The sequence below is a fragment of the Hyperolius riggenbachi genome, chromosome 9 (assembly GCF_040937935.1).
Source record: "Hyperolius riggenbachi isolate aHypRig1 chromosome 9, aHypRig1.pri, whole genome shotgun sequence".
Taxonomy (NCBI): Eukaryota; Metazoa; Chordata; class Amphibia; order Anura; family Hyperoliidae; genus Hyperolius; species Hyperolius riggenbachi.
Window position 1 is genome coordinate 60,795,259 of NC_090654.1, and position 13,938 is coordinate 60,809,196.

The 13,938-nt window shown below is 43.6% G+C and overlaps 1 protein-coding gene across 1 annotated transcript in view; it reads right to left on the reverse strand.

Annotated features, from left to right (window-relative positions):
• The window catches only part of BSN (bassoon presynaptic cytomatrix protein), a 243,406-nt gene that overhangs the window by 23,203 nt on the left and 206,265 nt on the right, over positions 1–13,938 (reverse strand). The window contains exons 4-6 of the mRNA XM_068254826.1: positions 11,806–12,354; positions 4,547–11,254; positions 56–2,249 (exon numbers count right to left, since the gene is read on the reverse strand). Of these exons, the coding sequence (XP_068110927.1) occupies positions 56–2,249; positions 4,547–11,254; positions 11,806–12,354 (9,451 nt within the window). The remainder of the gene's footprint in view (positions 1–55; positions 2,250–4,546; positions 11,255–11,805; positions 12,355–13,938) is intronic.

Here is a 13,938-nt window from a genome sequence, read left to right on the forward strand (position 1 = left end):
AAATGAGGCAATCATCTCCAGCATGCTCTGAGACATCACCATTTACTGTGTTTACCTTCGCTGTCTGACACGACACAGTGTGAATCATCCATCATGTAGCTCTCATCTTGTTTGTATGTGTGGTTTCTTGGCACTTCCTTAACATGTTCTTGTACATCAGGCAGTGAGTGGCTAGAGCAAAACTGAGGACAACTATCCACTGCAGACTGGGACATTCCACTGCCTGAGCGGGAAACAGACTTCCCTTGTGGGCTGACAGGGCTTTCTTCTTCTGAGGCCTGCGACCGCATTGGAGCTCTTCCTCGACTCTGGTTCATGGTAAGAGTTGAGGGCTTGGAACCTGATTTATGATATCTGTCTGATGAGTCCCTCTCATATGATCTGCTCCTGCTGCTTCCTGAATCACGGTTGGATTTTTCCAAACCATAGCTGGATGCTGACCGTGATCGACTTCCACTGCCATACATTCTGTCATCTTCTTCAACCATATCTCTACTGGACATTCCATAATATTTTTGCTGCTCGTATACATTTTTCTTCAAGCCGTACGTTATTTCATCCTGAAGTTTTTTTGCTCTTGAGGAGACACTGCTGCTGTTACTCATGGATGTCGTTACTGGATAAGAAGCAGCCAAGTCGGATTCTACATCCTTAGCTTCTTCAATTGGGGAAAATTTTGATATTTTCTGCTCCATACCCTGTTTTCTGTGTTTGCTGCGCTTAGATGACACCACAGCTGGAGCCAGATTTTTGGAAGAATGTTTTGGCATCCCAACACTAGATCCATGCTTATCAATGCGTACTGAGTGCCGAGAATCGTTATCTACATAATAATAAGAACTTCCAACAGAATCACGACCATTGCTATCACTGCCACGTTGATAGCTGTTCCTTCCACGGTAATCTGAGTTGTGGTGATCGTATACATCCTCTTCAGACTCCTCCTCTGCTCTAGAATAACAACATGGTCTGCTTGAAACATCAATGTCCATATGGCCATTTTTTTCCTTGATGTGACGGCCATTATTACTTTGTTGCTGAGACTGAGGTGAGGGTTCCACTTTTTGGTTTTCTGACATTGACGGGGTCTCTTTAGTCAGTTCACTTATGTCTTCAATCATCACATAATTACGAGGAATATTTTGTTCCAAATTTGTGTAAAGAGAATCTGAAGTATAGCTATTTAAGGGGCTCTCTACTCCACTGACTCTCTCAGCCTGCCTTGACTCTACTGTCTTATATTGGTCAAAGGTGCTGGCCACAGTTGTACTACTGTAGGCCGTATCTGGTGTTGCAGAGGATATGACCACAGTGGGATTTCCAATTACTTCATAATTTGTTGTTACTTTGTGTTCTAGATCAGCAAGTGTTGTCTGTCTTGGTTTCTGGTGGCTGCTAATAGTGTCTGTTTGGGGTTGAAAACCTGAGTTCAGAGAAGTTTGTAGTGGAACCTGATTTGCATAGGTGGTTTGTGCCTGGTAAGGATTTGGTGGTCGGAAACCTGTATGGTTTTGTAGGCCTAAATCTGACTGATATCCTGTTGGTGGTGCAATGTTGTGAGTCTGATAGGACACTTGGGTGGGATAACTGGACATCTGAGTCTGAAAGCTATTTTGAGATGGCCCATTACTAGACACAGGATACTGGGTTTGCTCAAATCTTGTCTGCTGGAGAGGGGTGGTAACTGGGGCAGCTGTTTGGCCAGAAGTGTATTGATAAGAGCTAGATGTGTAAGAAGAAGTTGTTGTTTGGAATGGCTGTGCGTTCTGTAGTTCGGAATACTGAGGGGTGGTGCCAGTCCTGTTCAACAGGCTAGTGGTGTCATAGCCTGAAATTCGAATGTTGTTGAGCTCGCTGTCTGACATATAGTCCCTGTTGTCACCCACAGATCTGAGGTAGGAGAACTCTCTTCTACCTCCTGTATCTTTTACTAATGTCTCCTTCCTTTGAGTGATACCAAGTTCAAGATATTTCAGCTTAGCATCAATCTCCTTCTCTTCCTCTTCCAGTTCAGCCTGCTGCTTACGGAGTTTAGTTGATTCTTGTTCTACGATCTTCAAGTCATGGTCAATGGTTTTCAGAAAACCAACTTTTGGCATCTGAATGGCTTGCCCTCCTGTCATCTTCGGCATGTACATTTGTGAATGAGCCTGACTTGTGGTGAGAGGAAGGTGAGATTCCTCGGGCGGAGGGCTGGGTAGTGTTCGCTTCACTTTGCGGGTCAATGTATTTTGCTGGAAAGCTGAAATCTACAATGAATAACACACATGTGTAGAGTGCCAAAATAAAACAAAATTAACAATAATCTGAATAACATCCACACAAAAAAAGAGAAAAAAAATAGGAGACTACATATTTAAAGAACAACTGACCTGAGAGGGATATGGAACAACTGGACCTCAAAAGGAAATATTTATTTCTTTTTAAACCATACCAGTTGCCTGGCTACCCTGATGATCTTGCATGCATCAGTAGTGTCTGAAACACACTCCTGAAACAAGCATGTGTCAAATGCAGTCAAACTGCAAGTCAAACATCGAATCTGCATGCTTGTCCAGGGTGTGTGGCTAAAATTATTAGAGGCAGGGGATCATCAGGATAGCCAGGTAACTGGCATTGTTTAAAAGGAAATACATATGGCGGCCTCCATATCTCTCTCAGGTCAGTTGTCCTTTAAGTCCATGAAATGCAATGAAATGATTATGAGTACTGTGGTAGTGCTTACAATCATCTCTAGCTATGAAGCTGAAATGCTGTATTAGTGTAAAAGAATGCTATCTATAAATATGTGAACTGTAAATTTAAATATCAAAGTGACGGAATGCTAAAACTACAGTAAGTTATATTGTGTTGTATATAGAGGTGAGGGGACGTTTGGCTTAGAGATGATTTTATCAGGTTTTATACTTGGGTGAGGGGATGTTTGGACTAGAAATTCCTATAGCATGGTATATACTGATGTTAAAGGACCACTATCGCAAAAAAATGTAAAATTTAAAATGCATACATATAAAATGTACATTTCTCCCAGAGTAAAATGCCGAACCTTTCCACCTAACAACAAATAACTGTTAGGTCTGATATGGTTAGAAGGTAGCACTGGGCTCACACTGCGAGGTAATTAGACTGGTGGCTAAGGCTCCTAATCCTATGTGATTGAGGTGGAGGTAGCATACTCTTAGGTGAGTGCAGCACTGAGGAGGAAGTCCAGACACTGCTACAAAACTGACCTTTATTTAATGTCCAAACAGAAGTTACAGATAGGTGGGAAAAACACGATGGGGCTGGGAGTGATGGAGGACCTTTTGGCCGCTCACGCACTTGCACTTCTATGGAGGCCAATGATAGAAGAACAAACATGTGAAACAGCCATCAGGCCCTCCATCACTCCCAGCAACCTCTGTGTTTTTCCTACCTGTCTGTAACTGCCATTTGGGCATTAAATGTAATTATTGTAGCAGTGCCAGGACTCCCTCCTCATTGCATATCTGTTAGGTCTACATGATATCCAGCCCTAGCACTTTAGGTCCATTGTCTCTTAGCACCTTAAATGTATGCTTAGGGGAACCATAATTGACGTGATGAGATAGACATATGTATGTACAGTGACAAGCATACAAATAAATATATGGTGTTTCTTTTCTTCTTTCTCTGCCTGAAAGAGTTGATATTCAGTATGCAACTCCAGGTGGGGCCCAGTTGGACTATAGCGTCCCTCACTGATGAGGAATTACAGCCATACTTTCCTGGCAGAGAACTGAACTTCTGAGAGCAGAGGATAGATTAAAAAGGTCAATAAATCTACTTTTTAACGTTTTTAAACATAACATAAAACTGTGGGATATCTACAAGTCATTTTTAGGAGGAGGAGGATAGATACAATTGTTTATGTCATCGGTTTATTGTCACTTTAGGTTCACTTTAAGAAGGTCTATAAGGACACATCAATGTAGTTTTTTTTCCTTGCCATGTGGAATATAAATGTCCCGGTCTACACTGGGTGTCGTGGCGTGGGAAAATACACCTAATGATCATAACATGCAATGTGTCCATTTCTATCATTTAAAAAAAAATAAAAAAATTAAACAAAGTACAAAACATAACAGAAGACATGCAAATAATAAAGGAAAACAGCACAACTAGATGATTCTACATATAGTCTGGGAAAGCAGTATTAAACTGGAACTATACTGAGAGAAACTGCCATTGTTGGCTTTGATCTAAAAAAAAAACCGCTTCTTCCCTGGTTGTGCAATAATGATTTCTGAGTAATTAACCCAGAGTGAATGTGAAGATCAGGTATTATGACTTTACTGTGAGGACTTGAGCCTACAATAGCTGTATGCTTGTTACAGCCAGGAAACCAGAAGATCAGTGTAATATCCAGGCAATACATTTTTCAGAACTAGGTCAGCAATGGCAGCTCTTATCTTCCGTAAAGGTCCACTTTAATCTGCGCATGACACTAAAATGGAAAAAGACTGGAGGTCTGTGTCTATGAAATACCAGCATCATGCTATGAAGCATAGTAGAGAATTCCTCTTACCTGGGCACCTTGCAGTAACTGTTGCTGATACAAGGAAAATCTGTCCTTGGCAGACTCCTCGGAGGTGGGGCTGATGGGCTTGGGATCAGACAGAGATCTTTGCATGGTTTTGATTGGACGGGGAAGGATCTGCTGCCGTTGGGTGGTTTCAGCCGTGAAGTGTTTCTGAGGGGTGACATGAGCTTTGTTGAGTCTTTCACTAGAAGCAAACGTGGATTCCAGCAACCTATGAGGTGACAGTGGGGAGACTGGTGAATAAAGGACTTGGGGAGACTTGGGTGGCTGTCTGTTAACTAACTGAGAAAGTGTGTCTGTGGGTAGATGGGACTGATATCCAATTTCCAAGGGATCAGGTTTCTTCTTCTCAAACTTCGATGCTCCTTGATGTCTAGAAATATTAGTATCCAAAGGCCCAGAAGTTACAGTGTGGAGATTGGGGGAATAAGGTGATACAGTTGTAGGGACACTTAGCTGTGGTACCACAATACCATGGGACTGAGTTTCTGGCTCGGTCTGACAAGCCAGGCTTTCACCTCGCTGTGTCTTCTCTGGAGCAGATATGTATTTTATTATCTCCACTTTTGGATCTATAGTAGTGATATGTATGGATGGAGAGACTCTTTGTAACTGGTCTGGCTCTGTCTGCACTGAGCAATCACTGATAGTCTGGATAGCAATGCTTGATGTTCCTTTTGAATCGTGTTTGCTGTCTGAGCTGGAGTCAGAGTGACGCGTATATCTGGACCTGCGCCTGCGGACTGGCTGTTCCCAGTCTGCGTTGTCTTCATCATCAGTTTGAACACTACAGTCTGTGCTTCTTTTTGTTCTGCGGCGTCGTGCCATGTAAAACCGTTCTTCTCCATCTTCATCATCAGTTTGTACACTACTGTCTGTTATCTTCTTTACAATATAGGGTTCATGACTTTCATCTGTGTTGTAAGCATCTCTAAGCCGAGGCATGGAGTTTCTCTTTTTAATGGTTCTGTTCACCTCCCATTGTTCATCAGTTTGTAAAGACATCTCTGAAGCAGAGTTAGTAAGTGGTCTCGAAGGTGGAGGATAACGGGATTGACCCTGGATGTCAGGCACAGTTGGTGCCATAGCAATGAATGGTGGGTTTACTTGCGGCCAATACTGCCCACTTTGCGCGAGGGTTCTCTGCATTTCAATTGCAATTTCAGCTGCGGTCTGGGGTGGAAGCCTTGCTGGTTGCTCACCAGGTGGAGGGGCCACAGTCTTTTGCCTCTTTTGTTCTTCCAGTTGTTGCTGCAGCTGTTGCTGAAGCTGCTGAATCTGTTCAAGTTGCATTCTCTGTTGGGCTAGCTGCTCCCGCTGTAAAGCAAACTGAGCTTGGCGCTCTTCTTGCTGTTGCTGGAGAACTTGGTGCTTGATAGAGTGCAGCTCTTGTATCTCTCTTTGCACCAGCATCTGTTCCTTTTCTCTGTGACGCTGCAGTTCTAAGCGTTCCCTTTCCAATTCCTCATGTAAACGCATCTGTCTGAGAGTTTCCAGTTCTACTCTCTCTCTTTCAACCTGAAGTATATGTTCTTGCTGTTTCCTTTGTCTCTCCTCTTCTTTCTCCTTTTCATCTTTTTCTGTGGCTGCTTTTTGAGCTTGACTAGCTGGCTGGCTTTCTTGAGCTGCCTTTTGGCTTGTTCCTTGCTGAAGCTGACTAGCATCTTTAGAAGTCTGCACAGTAGAAGAGGAGGCCACATGATGGTCATCAGTGGTTGCTACAGCTGTGAATTCCACTCGAGAACTTGAATCTAAAACAGCTGTTGAAGGTGTTGTTGAAACAGGGATAGTTGAGACAGTACTTGTTGTCACTGTAGATGTAGTTGCTGTGGCTGCCAAAGTGCTAGCAGGCTTTCCCAGATAAACAGGAGCATCTGATGCAGTGGAAGTAGGAGGAAATCTACTTACTCCATGATAACGATACACTGGCTGCGTTCCTAAAGGCACCCTTGGAGCAACAAGAGGCACTCTAGTCAGGCTTGCTAGTGGCACAGCTGTGATGCTTCCTGGACCATATGGTCTGTACAAACCTCTTATCATTGGTCGAAGTACAGGAGCTGGCTGTGTGGTGATTGGAAGAGTGGAAGCAATGGGTGTATTTATAGTTGAATATATCATTCCATCAGCAGTTCTGACAGTGCCTGGGGAGGGGTACACCTGTCTAATGGAAGCAGCCCGGGGACCTGTCATATTGTACTGTGCTAAACCTCCAAAGCCTTGGCGTGCGTCTGGGAACTGGGGCCCGTACATCATGCCCTGTCTAATAGGAGCTATCCCTTGCTGACCTGGCGCCAGATTTCCTGCAGGCCCTGTGCCTATTGTGCTAGGTCCATATTGCAGAAGATCTGGGCTGTTCGTGTGGCGGCCTCCATACTGATCCATAGAGTTTAAAGCTGCACACATCCTACTAATCTCTCTAGCTGTAGTTGCACTATACTGAGCAAGGTTTGACTCCTGAAAGTTGGATAGGTCCCTAGAATATCTGTAATCAGAATATAAGTTGGACATTGAACTGAACCGTCTCATAGGTAACAAATTATTAAATAAGTCAGTAGCCTGACGTAAATCTGTAAAGGAACCATACTGCATTCCTTGACTTAGGTAGTTCCCATCAGAGAAGTTCATACTGTTAGAGTTATTCATGGTAGAGAGGTCCATTGCACCCTCTCCACTGGGGATGTGATATGGTTGGTAAAGACCAATATCAGAGAGGTTTGTCTCTGACATTGATGAATGGAGCTTTCCCATTGGACCATATGGATAAAATTTTTGTTCTTCATACAAATTTTGTGCTGGAGCAGTAGGTGTTTGTTGTGCTGGGGGCATAGGTTTCGATTCTCTATACTGATAGTTGTCTGGAATCTCTTGTTCTCTCTGTCCATAGTACTGAGCTGCTGGAGGCCTAACAGGTTGAGCTGGTTCTGCACTTTTTTCTGGCACTTTAGGATTATAAGCACCTGCACAACTTCCACCAAAGGGGAACTTGTAGACCACATCACAGCATGCCACCTGACTTTCAGGTTTTACGTTTGTGAGGTCCAGTGCATTAGATGCTTGTTCTTCTTTTACGAGTTTACTGACTGTGCCAGAAGCCATGTCATCCACTTGTACCATCATGGCATGTGGTTGGGTTCCAGCAATATTTAATGGTGCATGTTGTAATTTTGCCTCTCCCCCTTTGTAGGCCTCAGGATATCCCATGACCTGGTCCTGATGTGACTGCCTGGGAATGGCACTGATGTTAGCAATGTTTTGTGCATTAGTGGGCTGTGAAATTATATCTCGCTTAACCATCGTTGTTACTTGACTAGGAAGATTATATCTGGCGAATATCTCTTTTTGCATATTACCTGTCTCTTCTGGTTTGCTACCTGGTCCCCCAGGGACACTACTAATCCCCCCTGCTCTCATTGGACCAGTCTGAGCTGACTGTTCCATGTGTCTAACTTGTGTTAAGCACACTGCACTTCCTGTACCCTGACCAAAGTCCACTCTATTTTGAAAAGGGTCCCCATACACAACAGGCTGTTTAGGCTGTGAGACCATCATGGAAGTTGTAACAGTTATGCTGACAGTTGTAGCCGTGCCAATAACAGCATGCGGTTGTTCTTGAGCATTCAGATTCACGATTAGAGGCTGCACAGCTGTGGTTTGTCGTGTGGGAGATTGGTCCATTGTTAAACAATATCTCCTTGAATCAGTAGCCAAGGATGTAAGATCCATACCTTGATCGGTCATGATGACGGGGGCTGACTTTATTGCAGTTCGTAAGTCAACAGCGCTGCTGCTAGGCTTTGGCCCAGGCTCAACCCTCGATGTTCCAGGCACAGATGAAATTCTACATAATGATATATTCTCAGCTGGCAGAGAACCCCAGTTATAAGTATTGGATGAACTATCTACCATTGCTGTTTGCTGTCCTTTAGCAGCTGTATGCAAAGATGGAGCCCTTTCTATAACTGTGTGTGCCTTGCTGTAACTTTGCTGAATTTGTTCTTGTGATTGTGAACTACTAACTGATGTCTGATTGTAGCTGTGAATGGATTGCTGACGGTTTATTCTAGTAGGGGATGTGACTGGTGAGGTAGAGGAGCTAACAGTCTTAGGTCTAGTTTGGCTAGATGAATCAGATGCTAGTGTAATGACCATAAATGGAGATTCTTGGGAAGACTGCTGCCTAGAAAGCCGAGGTGACCTAGTGCGCTCAGGTGTCTGTGTGCCTTGAGCTACAGCAGAGCCACCAGAGGAAGGCCTGGACATGTCAGTCCTGGATATGTCAGTCCTTTGAGTCTGAGATGAAAATTCTGCTGTACTTTTGCTTCCTGTTGACATAATTATTCTTGGAGAAGAATGGGTTGGACTTTCTGTGGGCGAGGTAGGGGAAAGTGGGGGACTGGTGCTCTTAAAAAATGAGATAACTTTTGAAGTCAGCGACACAGTTGTCCCCACATTCTGTGCATTATCTCTTGATGATGCATCAGTAGACATTCTACTTCTATATTGTTCTTCACTTGAGCTATAGTCAGGAGTTCCTCTGGACTGCCCATAGCCTCTATGAGAGGAAGGTATAGAAGACACCTCTGCAGAAGATGTTGTCGCTGTAGACACTTTGCCATACTGGTAAGTTGATGGCACTGTCCTGCTGGGAGCAGTACATGAACTGTGGAGTTTTGTCTGGTCAAGTCCATCTTTGGAAAAGTGCTGTGTGACACGAACATCAGGTATAACTCTACCTGAGGCGCTTTCGGAAGAAGCAAAGGACACTGGTGCAGATAACTGAGTGGGACTAGTTCCAGGGGTCAGTGCACCACTTGCTTGTTTCATCATTTCATTGTATGCATTCTCCGCATTTAGATATTGCTTTTCTGTGTACAGATCTGTTTTCTTCTCATCTTGTAAAAAGTCAATTGCAGATGCCTGGTGCATCCTTGAAATATTCTGAGATGTCTGCAAAATTTCATCATAGACTGTCCCAGATGTTGACATATCATGATGGTAGTCATTCTGGGCAGAGCCAACTCTACTACTGTCATAGCCATAATCATCGATATATTGATATTCATAGTTATTCTGGCTCTCTGTACCTACATAACCGCCCTGTTGATAAGTGTTGCCATACAGATTTTGTTGTGATTGCTGCTGTTTCTGAAACATTTCGGCTTTTCTCATCATCTCCTCGTAGACCTCTTCAGCACTCTTTAGTGGTTTGTTACTGGGACTGCCGGAAGTCTTCTCTGTGGGTGAATAAAGGGACATGAAGGTGGGCAGGTTGTATTCACTTCCTGACTTGTATAGTTTGGAAGCCATGAGTTCAAATCCTTCTGCCTCAGAGTCAATAGATGGAGAATATTCAGAACAGGAAGACCTATGCAACTCTTCCATTTCTGCAGCTTGTCTCATTTCTTCGGTGGGTGAGGCATCTTCGATTGGAGACAGATTGCTGGGTGGTGTTTTTGATCTTTCTCGTCTCCTTTGTGCTCTTAGCTCTTCCTTGTCTCTTTTGGTCTTACGTGCAGTGCTTCGAATTCTTTGCTGCTCTACTTCTCTCATTTTTTCCTGTTCTCTGAGCAAATCTTCTTCCTCTCGCAGCTCCTCTTCTTCTGAAGAGTCTTCAATTGTAGGCAACAGTGGACCATGGGAGCGATGCCGAGCCTTCCTTTGTTGCTTTACCTCCTCTAGTCTTTGCCTTCGGCTAGGACTGCTGTCACTATCTTCTTCAAGGGATGAGAGTGAAGTAGGCGATGTTCCACTGGTGTAGCTTGGCGTAGTTGCAGGCAATGTGGATGAGTACTCTCCTCTGGATCTTTCCTCTGGGGATCCAGTAAGACTTTCCATCTCTAATTCTGGTTCCCTATCTAAATTTATGTCAGTCTCATGGTCAAGGTCCATGTCTCTATTGTAGTTGTTTGTGCTGTTTAATTCAATAGTCTTAAAGCGTCGTAGCCCACCCTGTGACGCACTTATGTCTTCATCCTCTACCTCAATATCTTTACCATTTTCATCATACAAATTAGATGACGTATAAGTAAGTGATCTCTTTGAGCTAGTTTTCGTTTTTTCTGAGTCAGTTTTGTGTCCATTTTTACTGGTGCTGTACTTGACATGATTATATTGTTCATCTTCGTCTTCAAGATTGTCTTCTTCTGCGCTCATTTCTAAAAGCTGCCTCCTCATGAATTCTTCATCTGTGAAGTCACCATGGGGCTGCCTTGTTGGTAAAGGTGAGAAGCCTTCACTACTATCCTCCACATAATCATGGCGTAGTTTGCTTCCAAAGTCATCGGATGAGTCTACACACTCTCTTTGGTCCCGTTGATTTTCCCATTCCAGAGAGTCTTCATCTTCTTCCAAAATATCTTCCAGTTCTTCATCAGAATCAAATGCCTCAGGAGTAATAGTCAGTGACTTGGGCCTCTGCTTTTGCTTCTGGTCTTCCCGTAAGCTATGGAACAGCTTTCCATTGTCACTTTTTGATTCCAACAGAGGCCGTACAGAACTTTCTAGTTTTGTCAACTCAGAAGGGCTTGGTGGGCTGCGCTGAGAGACACCAGCAGTATTCAGTTTCTCTGCTTCCTGTTGGACAAGCCCTGCAATCTCACTTTGAGAGCTGGAAATTCCATCGGAAGAGTAACCAGTGTCGCTGAGACTTTGAGGGCTGCGGGACAAGTCATGGGAGTAAGGCTTGTTCATATCCTGTAGAAAAACACAAAAAAAACTGTTAGTGTGATTTGTAATTCATTCTATATACTGTTATTTACATGTCACAGTAAAATGATTTCTAGTACACATTATAATGGATTATCCCAACAGAGGGAAGAGTTGAACAAAAATTGTAGAAAAAGAAACTGGCACTAGACGTAGGTAGGAGGTTGACTGGCCACACACTGGATTGAGTACCAACAATAACGTGCTCTCATTACAAAGGTCATGCACATATAGAAGAAAAATTGCAAAAAGGTACCTTTTTAGGCCTCCATCACCCCCACTGCATGTCCGATGTCTGTACACTGTTGATTAAAAGGTACCTTTTTGCAATTTACAGTGCCTCCACCTTTTTCTTCAATATGTGCGAGAGGGAAGAGTTGACAGAACCAACTAAAGTTGTTCACCCTACTTCACAAATTTATGGAGCCCAAAAGACAATGTTTGGGGATAAAATCTTATGAAAAATTACATGCGAATGATATTTTATGAAAAAGCAGAAGCTGTCACATTATAGCTGATAACCGTCTGACATAACTCACCTCTTGGTCTTTCAGAATTTCCGATGTTGATTTTCCATTTTTGATCCCGACTTCTTTTTTGCTGCTTATGCTTTTACTCTTTGGCACCATCTGCTTTGACACCTTTTGGAACTCTGCAGGAGTTTTGGACTGGCAAATGTCCTCTGGGGGTTTTCTATCTTCCATTCCAGACTGAGTTTTAACCTGTTCCGAGGCCTTGGGTTGGCTAGGATGAGAAATCCGCTTGTCTGGGGTTGATTCTGGAAGATGTCCTGTAACTGGTTTCTGCTGGCTCGCAGGTGCGGCGTGATGTTGAGGAGAAGCAGTTGGAGTAGCTCCCATCTTCTGGTGAATGGGGGATGCCGTCTGACTTTGAGTCGGCTGGTGTCTTGGTGAGCCTGTCGTTATTGCTCCTGCTGGAAGATGTTTGGGGGAACCTGTTGGGGTGACTCCTGGCTGGTGCCGTGGTGAGCTCTGCTTTGATGGTGGTAAGAAAGATGGTGGACTGTCTCCTAAGCTTCCCTCCAACAGCCTTTGAGTTTGGCAGTTCAGACATAACCATTCATTTTTCTGTAAAATAAAGAAGTGGTTATGGTGTGGTGATACAGATTACCTCCACAATGCAAAATTTGAGTTTTGATTCAAAGTTCGGTCACAGTTCTGGACAAGTGTTAAAGAACAACTATCAAAGAAAGTTTTTCTGTAAACCCCACATACCTGAAGAGCTTTTAGCCAGCAACACTAAAATGCTTTTCAGAGGTCTCTCAGCACAGCCTGGGTGAAAAAAAAGCCTTGTTTACCAGCTGTTTTGTAACAATTTTGTGTCTGCATCGGGGGAAGGGGGAGGCAGAGCTGAACTATAACCTTAAAGGAGAGAGAAGAAATGCACGTACAAGATCGCATAAATTTGCAAGCATATCTCACATGCTCAATGTTCCACTCCTTGGACATCAACCGTGGCCAGCAGGGGACGTCAACAAGGGTACCTGGCAGGTCTGGAGTCCAGACAAGCGCCGCGTGATAATGATGACATGTTTCAACACACCAGTGTGTCTTTGTCAAGTCAGGATCAGTATCCTGACTTGTTGTGATTATCACCCGGCACATGGAGCTTGCCTGGACTCCAGACCTGCCAGGTACCCTTGTGTTTGTCCCCCGCTGGACACGGTTGATGTCCGAGGAGTGGAACATTGAGGGCCAGTTCACACTCTGCACTTTGCCCGTGATCGCGTTCGGCTCCTCGACTTGCGGGCAAAATCTCGTGATTCAGCACAATTTGCGCTTACGATTCCCATTCAATAGAACAAGGATCACAGAGCAATCGGCCCCAAAATGCTGCATGCAGCGTGTTTGCGATTAATCGAAATCACAACCGATGCAGTGTGAATCTATCCATAGGGATACATTGTACATTGATTGCTGGTGATCAGTAAAGCGCTGAAGAATTGCCCCAATGTGAACCAGCCCTGAGCATGTGAGATATGCTTGCAAATTTATGTGATCTTGTATTTGTATGTTTTTGCAATTTGCAAACTGAATTAAAGGTATAGCACCATAGAGGCACTCTCTTCTCTCTCCTTTTTCTAATACAGACACCTGTCAAATCCCACTGCTGAGAGAGCTGCACTGGATTCTACATTTCCTCCTTTCATTGTCTGACACTGGCATTGAAGAACTGATTTACTTTGGACAGAATATTCTTTAGTCTTGGTTGTAACACGCAGTGAGCATATATTTGTCTGCAGAACTGTAACCTGGCTGTAAACTTTTTACTTTACACTGTATGGCAGAGAGAGACACACAGACAGAAACACAGAGCTGCAGCTGATGATTATTTACACACATTTGAAGCTATATTTTTGCTTTCTATCATTCTGAACAGATTGCAATCACAGTATTAGAGCCAGTGAAGATTATTTCTGTATGCTGGATGTGCTGGGCACAGTCCTCCATAGTAATGCCCACAGTAAGAACTGTTCTCTGTAATTATCATTTTCTTCATATAAAACATGAAACGATGAAAAAAAGCAAAGCCTTTGTATTGCTATGTGCTAGTAATTAATGGAAATATATGTGGCATTTAGAATTTTAGGTCACTTTGATAGCTGTCCTTTAAACAGAACCAGAAACGAAGCACCCTCATGTATTTTACCA